Source organism: Podarcis erhardii (genome assembly GCF_964252035.2).
Source record: "Podarcis erhardii genome assembly, chromosome: 1".
Taxonomy (NCBI): Eukaryota; Metazoa; Chordata; class Lepidosauria; order Squamata; family Lacertidae; genus Podarcis; species Podarcis erhardii.
The window spans coordinates 10,350,571-10,360,534 of record NC_138497.1 but is presented as its reverse complement, the minus strand read 5'-3'; the positions used below and the strand labels follow the sequence as shown (position 1 = coordinate 10,360,534).

The following is a 9,964-nucleotide window of genomic DNA, read 5'->3' as shown; positions in this document are numbered from 1 at the left end:
TTTCAACATTCCAACGCCCCCCCCCGGCCCCGCAGTTCTTCTGAAGCAGAAAATAAAGTTGCACCTCCCTCCCCACCCATCCTCCTCCCCGGCTAACCTCTCCTCCGTGCCAAACCAATGACTGGAATCATCCCCTAGCCTTTCGCCTCCCCACCCGCGCTCCTTTCTTCCCTTTGCAATCCCCCCAACCAGTGGCGTAGCGTGGGGGGTGCAGGGGGGGCCGGCCGCACCGGGCGCAACTTCTGGGGTTAGGGCAAATCCACGGGTTAGGGGCGCAAATCACTTGCCTTGCCCCGGGTGCTGACAACCCACGCTACGCCACTGCCCCCAACTCTCCCTCAGCCTCCTCCTCCTCCCCTGGCGGAAGGGCAGCTGGGGCTCCCGCCTCGGAGCATCTCGGGCGAAGAACTTCCAGCCCTGGCGACTGACTGTAGGAAGGAAGCAGAGACAGAGAAAGAGAGAGACAGAGAATGGGATTCCGGATCAGGCTAGCAACTCAGCCCCGCCTCCTGGCGAGCCTCTGATTTCGGGGAAAGCATCCCATAGCCACTCCGGCCATTGGCCTCTTTCTTCTCCCCCGGCTCTCTCCTCCCCCCACCCTCTCTAGCGTGGGTTTGATGCTCCATCCTGGGACCTGCCCAAGTTGCGCTGCCTTCCCCGCCAGCCTCCAGCAGGTGTGCAGCCGCCTCAGCGCAGCCCCTCGCGCCGCCCGCCCTCCTCCTCTGCTCGCCTTGCTGGGCGCGTGTGGGTGCAGCCGCAGGTTCCAGAGGGCACCTGGGCTGGGAGAGGAGAGAGGGTGGCGTGGCGGCTCCCTGTTGGAGACCCTTGGAGCGGCGGCGGCGGAGACCTCGGGTGGCGCTCGGTGGATTTCTTGCCCTCCGCAGTCTAGGCGCTCCGGGAGAGAGAGCTGTCCAGGGTGCTGAACGCTCCAACTTGGCGACGCGCTTTGGGATTACAGCCGCTTCTCTGGAGCTCCTGGGATGCGAGTGCTTGGTTGGCGAGGCAGGAATCGTCTCTCTTCTTCGTCTTCTTTTTAAGGAAAAAGAGTACAGAAGAGTTTGGTGGCTTTTTATATATATATAAAAAAGCAGAGCCCCTCCGCATCTGTTGGAGTCCCCGTTTCCCCGACGCGCCCCTGTTGCGCCCAGGAACGCAAGAAGTGGCCAGATCCGCTGGCTGGGCTGGGTTGACTCTTCGCTGTCCAGCCGCAGGCAGCCCGGTGGGCTTCGGAAGGGCGTGTGGTCATGCTGTCTGCCCGTTGGGGTAGCAGCAGCAGCAGCAACAGCCAGGCACACGCGCAGGCGCAATCCCCTCGGAGGCTGCAGTTCCCGAGCTGTGAGCGCGGCGTTGCCACAGTCTGGGCTTCACCAGCCGCTGGAGCGCTACTACCATGAACTGCCTCGTCCACCTTCCCACAGCTACTCTACGGCACTGGGTGCAAGAGACCTGCCGAGACCCTCCCAGCCGCCCCCGCTGCGACCCCTTGGCTCCAGAGCCCGGCTCTGCAGGCGCAGGATGCCGGGGGGAAAAAGAGGGCTGGTGGCACCACAGAACACGTTTTTGGAGAACATCGTCAGGCGCTCAAGTGGTAAGTGAGGCCCCTCTTCTTCTTCCTCCTCCTCTTCTTGACTAGGCAATGGAGCGGGAGAGCGGGAAGAAAGGGTTAAACTGCTCCCTAAGTTCGTAAAAGCGCCCTCACACTCCCGGACTTAAGCAAAACCTCTTAAAAGCTGAGGAGTGGTAGTTTCCACGGGGCTAGTTTCTAACCAGAACTTTTATAGGCATATTTAAAGGTGCAATAATTAATTTATTAATTCATCAATAAATTAATTTGTCTGACTCCTCAGCTGCATCATTCCTGTCATTGCTGTCCTTTCAGCACCTTAACGTAACCTGGTGATTTTTAGAGTTCAAGGTGCTGCTCTCAGGGAGCTTGCAATCTAAATTTGACTGCCAGGAAAGATGGACTAGATGGTAGGGCAAGATTGGTGGCACCAGGGAAAGAGTTAAAGCAGAGGTGACAGCGGGAGAGACGGAACAGATACAGCTGTTCCTTGTTGTATGCTCTGAGACTCTTGAAAAAGTATGGGCATAGTGTCAGTGTGTGTGTGTGTGTGTGTGTGTGTGTGTGTGTGTCTTCCGTCATTGGAATTTCCTCTTTTTGACTGAAGAAATTGAAGTGAGTGGCTGCATTGTGGTGAGAAGGAAGATTTAATTGCCTTGGGTAAAAAACAACAACCACCATCTCTCAATCCATAGAAGCCAGAGGCCCAGAGAAGCCTCAGGGCGATTCTGTGGTTTGGAACAGAAACCGTCAAACAGGTTAAAGGATCAGGGGATATTAAATCCTCATTTCCGCCAGCAGTTTACTTTCACTTCTCTCCTGGCCATTCCTGAAAATTCCAGCCCCTCTAGGAATGTAGTTTGGAGTTGAAGGTTTGCCTATGTGGTGAGACGGATTATTTGATAAAGTGCCTAGGAGTGTCCACGAGTAAGCATAACGAAATTTTTTTAAAAAGCACACACTTTGCTGGCCAGAGGAAAATATGCTCAGTGTAAAATCTACAGAAAGAACTCACCCTCAGCAGCACTTTATGTTAGCAAACCATTTACACTAAGTTTGCATGGTGCATCACCGTGTGTCTGCGTCTCTCTGTGCATAAATGCAGAATAAGGCATGATAAGCAAGGTGTAGTCTGAATTTTTCTTAATAATGCTGCCTTTAGATGATTTCTGCTAGTAAACATTTGACATGACTTTAGGAACTTCATGTATGTGGTCAGTTTGAATGCTATCATACCATAGTGATTTTTATTTTATTTCTAAATGCAAACTTCTTAATTTTATCTCAGCACTTTTGGAATTAGTGCCCATATCACCTGTGTAATAATTTATGGAACAACCCTCTTTAACCTGAACTTAGTGATTAAGTTATCATGTTTGTATATCCTACCTTTCACCCGAAGAGCTTTGGGCAGCAAAGATGGGGTTGTTCCACTTTATTATGACTTTGATGGACAGGGTCGGTTTAGAGGACTGTGCCTCCTAGCTCAAAGCTATCAAGTGAATTCCATTGCTGAGGCTGTTGTTCTATATCCACTTACCATGGAGTAAGCGCTATTGAACTCTACAGGACTTATTTCTGAATTGTCATGTATGGAATTGCCCTTCAGCGAGGATCTGAAAACCAGCTTACTTGACTACATGCCTACTAATACACACCAGCGGCTCATACTCCTTCTACATCTCTTTTCATCAATATAGGCCTTTTAAAAATACTGTCATTTAAATGTATCATTGCGTTCTGTAGGGTGTGGTGTGTGTGTGTAGAATCATAAAATTGTAGAGATGAATGGGACCCTGACGGTCATCTAGTCCAACCCGCTGCAATGCAGGAATCTCAACTGAAGCATCCATGACAGATAGCCACCTGACATCTCCTAATGTTTTTATGCCTTTAGACCAAGGTGTATGGTCAAAGCGCTTTGCCAAAGAGGTTATAAGGAGTTCTGCTCACCCTGTAATTCCTCTGCTTGGGATTCCTTTTAACAGCAATGTTGCTCGTTTTCCCCTTACCTGTTTCAAAAGTGGCTGAAAATATTCCACGCTGTCCCATTAATGTAAAGATGTAAAAGAATGCAGATAATCCTTCAAACTGAACTAAGCAAAAGAGATGACTAGGAGAAACAGAGCCCTAACATTTCTTATATGGGATTTTATTAAGGGATGGTCACCATTATATATATATATTTTCTCCTTCCAGCCTTCCTGGACTATGAATTCAAACTTAAATGACATTCTAAAATTTATTCGTTTACAGAATTTCTAGGCTGCCTTTCTGTTGTTCAGCATGCAAGGCCATTTGGAAATGATGCAGTACAAAGCAACAGCACATTCTATAATGAGACATTGTTTTATAAAACTTGTTTTTGTTTTAAATAATAATTGTTAGCCAAATCCAGGAAGGTTAGATGGAATGTTGGATTACCCAGCAGGCAGATTAAGCACATGTTTAAGGTAAAGGGTAAAGGTACCCCTGCCCATACGGGCCAGTCGTGTCCGACTCTAGGGTTGTGCGCTCATCTCACTTAAGAGGCTGGGAGCCAGCGCTGTCCGGAGACACTTCCGGGTCACGTGGCCAGCGTGACAAAGCTGCACTGGCAAGCCAGCACCAGCGCAGTGCATGGAAATGCCGTTTACCTTCCCGCTATAAAGCGGTCCCTATTTATCTACTTGCACTTAGGGGTTCTTTTGAACTGCTAGGTGGGCAGGAGCTGGGACTGAACGACAGGAGCTCACCCCGCCGGGGGATTCGAACCGCCGACCATGCAATCAGCAGGTCCTAGGCACTGAGGTTTTACCCACAGTGCCACCCGCGTCCCAAGCACATGTTTAGGGCACTAGCAAACCAAGGGCATGCGCGCGCGTGCGCACACACACACACAAAGAAAGGAAGGAAGAAAAGAAGAAGAAGAAATGCAGAAATGTAGAAATAATTTTACATTTGGGGTTTCAAAAAAAGCATTGAGTAGTTCATCATGGGGAAAATCTGAACTTTGTTAGACTTCCACTCTGCACTATTCCCCAATTTTCTGGTCTCTTTTTTATTACTTATTCCCACCTAAACGAGGGGGTGTCCTACTAACATAGGTAATGCATGAAAATCAGACCCTGTCATGCGTTGCACATGACATACATGCATGCACATTTTGGCACACATGTAACTTTTGTGTCATTTTGAAAATGAAATGTTATTTCCTGTTTTGGTATTGTTTTTATTTTGAATTACATATGTGGGGCACTACAATCTTTTCACTGCTTATGATCTCTGTAGAGGTCTTCCTCTGGCCCTGGATTGATCTATCCATGGCTAGTGGTCATGCCAAGTGAGACCTGCAACAAAATGTTACAGTGTGGAGTGCTTCTGTTGAAAGTTATGACCACTTTACCCCACCCCAATTCCCCCTCCCCTGGACAATAAGTATTACGTGGCCTTTGAGAATGTTAGGTCTTTGTTGAGTTGTTTGGGGCTCCTTCCTTTAGGGTTTTGAACCCCACTGATTCCCAGTCTTCCAAGGCCAGATCCTGCAGAGTCCTGCAAGACTCTTATGCTTCCCCCTTAAAAATAATGAAGTTGCATAACGAAACAGAGGATTGCATTCAGTGTTAGTCCTGCTCAGAGTAGACCCATTTAAATTGATTGGCTATTGATGAACTTCACACCCCATTAATTTCAGTGGGTCCACTCTCAGTGGACCCACAGAAAAAGAATTCATAGCAAACTAAAAAAGCACACTCCTTGCCAACCACGTTAAATGTTGTGTACGGTAGCAAATTGGTACGATTCTTGTTTTATGTCCACCAGAAGCAAATCTGACATGTTCATGCCAGCAGCACAATTCAGTTGTAGATTGCATTAAGCAGAGATTGTAAGAAGCTGTGTACTTCAGAGGAGATGCTCCCCACTCCCCGCCCCGCGAATAAAAAAGTTACCAAGCTGCAAATATGGAAATGCTTTCAAGCTCTTAATTCCATTTATATTTTCAATTACTTTGAGGCTCTTCACGTACACAGCCAGCTTATGATGACTGTCGTTACTTTTAATAATCTTCTTGATATACCACCGAGTGTAAGGAGAGGAACATAGCTGGATCGAGAACAGCTCCCAGTTTCTCTATAGGTGCAAAATTTTGCCTTTCTAAGCACAACAGGACTCCGGGGCTTATCCCGAGATAGGAGCTTTGGAAGTCACTTTATAATGAGTCAGACCTATTGGTCCATGTAGTTCAGTATTGTCTACGCTGACTCATTGCAGATCTCCAGACTGGGGTCTCTCCCACTCCCAACCAGAAGAGAGCATGAACTGACCCTGGCACATCAGCTTGCAATGCAGTATCTCCACTACTGAGCTATGATACTTCCGTGACCAGTATATTAAAATAAAGCTTGCATAATTTGCAGACTGGGTGGTTAATGGCCTTAACAGGTGGGGAGCAGTTCTCTCGAAGGAAAACCTTGCCCTGTATGTCCCTATCTAACTGGTTTGATCTGTGGAACTTGCACTTTGACAAGTGCCTTATCATATTCAACCCACATTTTAAAGGAGCCACGCTCAGTCGGTAGAGCACGAGACTCTTAATCTCACGGTCATGCGTTCGAGCCCCATGATGGACAAAAAAGATTCCTGAATTGCGGTGTGTGTGTGTGTGTGTGTGTGTGTGTGTGTGCACTAGATAACTGTTGTGGTCCTTTCCAATTCTAGTGATTCTTTGATTACAGTGGTACCTTGGGTTACATACGCTTCAGGTTACATACTCTTCAGGTTACAGACTCCGCTAACCCAGAAATAGTGCTTCAGGTTAAGAACTTTGCTTCTGGATGAGAACAGAAATCGTGCTCTGTCAGCGCGGCAGCAGCAGGAGGCCCCATTAGCTAAAGTGATGCTTCAGGTTAAAAACAGCAATGAGAGCTCACCCCGTCGCGGGGATTCGAACCGCCAACCTTCTGATCAGCAAGCCCTAGGCTCTGCGGTTTAACCCACAGCGCCACCTGCGTCCCGTATGTATATATATATAGTATATGTGCACAAATTCCCATGCAGTTGGATGGAAGTTTGGATGAATCAAGTCACACATCTGGTTAGTTGTTGAAACTGTGGATGCATGTGGATTCTAAGGGGGTTGATGTGCATTAACAATGTTGAACAACCTGGCCACCGTGTAGAAGCAAACTGCACTCTCTCTTAGCGTTCTACCCCTGAGCTTTGCTAGGTTCAGTCTCTTCCTGCCAGTGTCTTCAGCAGAGAGGAAGGGGTTCTCTACATTGGCCAAGGCCAGCCAGGCTGGGTGGAGGGGCACCATTAACCCCCTCCTCTCCCCAAGAGCTGCAGAGTTGGGCTGCTCTGCCAGACAGGGATATCCCTGTAGCTATTGGTTCACCCACTCTGATGTCAGTGGAAGGTTCACAAACTTACTTTCTTTTTATAATTATATTTTTATTGATTTTTTACATATAATTTCCAAAAATCATATAACATATTTTCTTATCTTATTCAGTGATTTGGACTTCCATCAACCACATCTAAAGATTTTTCAATCTTTATCACTTAATCTACATTTCATTATTGCTTTTCATAATCCTTAACTAACAATTCTCTTCATAATTTTCTCTGCAATATTTCGCACAGTCCTCCTTACAAAACTTCTTGCAGTCCTACTAGCGTGATCTGTTTATTACAATTGCTTTTCAAATAATCCAAATATTTACTCCAGTCCTCTGAGAAACTCTGGTCCCGCAGGTTTCGAATCCTTCCTGTCATCTTATCCAATTCTGCGTAGTCCATTAATTTCGTCCGCCACTCTCCTTTTGTTGGTGGCTCTTCTTGTCGTTCTGTTTTGACTGCCACCGCTGTGAAAATAGGCAGAAAGTTGCTTTGGCTGAGAATATCTTTCAGTGCAGAGGCTGGGAGCAGAAAGGGTTGCAGGTAGTGGGATGGAAGAAAATGTGTGGAAATCAAATAGATTGGAGCCCTTATGGTATGGGAGCCCCATAAGCGGACAGCTAAAAGGGTGTTGCCTTTGTGGTAGGGAGCCCCATAAGAATAGTCAGTGGGGGAGGACAGTGGGTCCAGTTGTAATAAAATCTGAGTTTACCTTGTCATGCTGTAGTCAGTCTGTGCTTGACCTACTTTTGCCTTACTTATTCCAAGTCTCTCCTCATTGCTGCATTACGGAACAGGGCAAAGAGAAAGGACAGATCAGTTGGAAGATGTGAACGACTGTAATTCTGACGTTGTTTTCGGGATGATAGTCAGATGGGGCCACTTTTCAGGATGCACCAGAGAATTGGGGTGTTTTGTTTTTTTTCTGTTTTTTATTATAGGTGCTGGAAATGGTGCAAAGAAGAAGAAACGCCCCCCCTGTAAACCTGTAGTTTGCAAAACCTCCCAGGATAATTGCATCCACTCTTTCATTCTGGCCATTTCCTCATCCCCCTTTTTCTTCATGGCCGCAGTCTCCCCCTTTTCTCAAACGGGGAATTTGCACCAATGCACCTGCGTGTTCATTCTGCTTCCGCAGGCCTTGGTTTCTTCAGTTAATTTGTTCTCTTTCACAGAGCCTTGACGCAACTACTTCATTATGATCCCATATCTTTAGCACACGAGGTACTAGGCTGAATTCATTAGATGAAAGCGAGGGCATGTGGGTGCAATACTAGACATTCAGGGTTACCTTTGGGGGGGATTGCGGTAGTGAAATAAAAAGTCTTGTGCCCATTTGAGAGGAAGAAATGCAAATGAATGGGGGGAACACACAAAATTTATGAAAGAGAACCGGCATGAAAATACCCTCATTTCCTACAAAGCCCCATAGTTCTTCTCAGTGATGCTGAGCATTTCCCCCCATGTTTGAGTATTCATAATTAATTATGAAAATCGCACTGCCCTTACATCATTCCATCCCATTCATTTCAGTGCAAAGGAAGCTCAAATGCCAATGGAGAGAATGTTTTTCCATTACATATCAGCTGTTGGCCGAAAGGAACAGCAACAGCGAATTCCAATTTTATTTGCCGGATCGATTTCCATCCCAGACATGGGAGGAATAAGGGGGCACTGGTAATTGCAATTCCCGTTTCCACTTTTGATTAGCCACATTAGATATGTTCTTCCTTTGCAGTTGGAGGCAGCAATGGTGCTGAAAGCCAATTGCTTGGAACCACAGGAGAGGAGAAGACTTTTGTGTAGGTTTCCCATTGAGGCATCTAGCTGGCCACTGGAGAAGATGATATTGGACGAGTTTGGCCACTGGCTCTTCTTATGTCCTTATGGGATGGGCAACATCCCATATCCCCTTTTAAATGTGTTTGTGGGAGGCAGGCCACTGGTTTTTGCTTTTATTATATATCTTGTGGTTTTTATCTTGCATTTTGATGTTCTGAACCACCCTGCAATCCACGGATGAAGGGTGGTATAAAGATTTAATAAATAAATACGTCTGCAGACCTCAGTCATTTCTGCTCCCCTTTCCACTTTCATCCTGCTCAGTGCTGTGTGCATAGCACTTTGTCTGAAATGAGCAGAAACAGGACAAATTGTGGTAGGAAGCACATATTTGTATTAAGGTTATTGGTAAATTCTCAGTGTAGAATTCAGGTTACCTTGGTAGGTAATTTTGGAATAATAATAATAATAATAATAATAATAATAATAATACAGCCCAGAGTCCTTTCTTTTTTACATTAAGTTTGTTCCACATTGTGCTGAACACAGGTAGAGGCCATCTTTCTATATATACAGTGGTACCTCGGGGTACAGACGCTTCAGGTTACAGACTCCGCTAACCCAGAAATATTACCTCGGGTTAAGAACTTTGCTTCAGGATGAGAACAGAAATTGTGCGGTGGTAGCGGGAGGCCCCATTAGCTAAAGCAGTACCTCAAGTTAAGAACAGTTTCAGGTTAAGAACGGACCTCCAGAACGAATTAAGTTCTTAATCCAAGGTTCCACTGTATACACGTGTGTGTGTGTGTGTGTGTGTGTGTGTGTGTGTGTGTACTAATTTGCCGATTAGTACATCTCAGCTATTTGTGCACACAGACTGCACACTCGTCGAGCCTAATATATGAACACCCCGATTCTGTCTGGGCAACCAATGTTGTCAATCTTAGGACACTTTTAAACCAGAATAAATCCCATCAGTGCTATGCAGTGGTGTAATCTGCAATGGATGCTTATGTGGCAGTGATGAAGTCTCTGGCTAGTGATGGGTTGATGCATCCTGGCAGTGGGGTAGCGTGGGGGGTGCAGGGGGGGCCGGCCACACTGGGTGCAACATCTGGGGGTTAGGGTGCGCAAATCCACGGGTTAGGGGGCGCAAATCCACGGGTTAGGGGGCACAAATTACCGTATTTTTTTGCTCTATAAGACTCTCTTTTTCCCTCCTAAAAAGTAAGGGGAAATGTG

General features: G+C 46.5%; 1 protein-coding gene across 1 annotated transcript in view; it reads left to right on the top strand.

Moving 5' to 3' along the window:
• Positions 1–375: 375 nt before the first annotated feature.
• Positions 376–9,964, top strand: part of KCNH5 (potassium voltage-gated channel subfamily H member 5) — a 184,397-nt gene continuing 174,808 nt past the window's right edge. Inside the window, exon 1 of the mRNA XM_081859222.1 lies at positions 376–1,588. Within this exon, the coding sequence (XP_081715348.1) occupies positions 1,516–1,588 (73 nt within the window). The 5' untranslated portion in view covers positions 376–1,515. The remainder of the gene's footprint in view (positions 1,589–9,964) is intronic.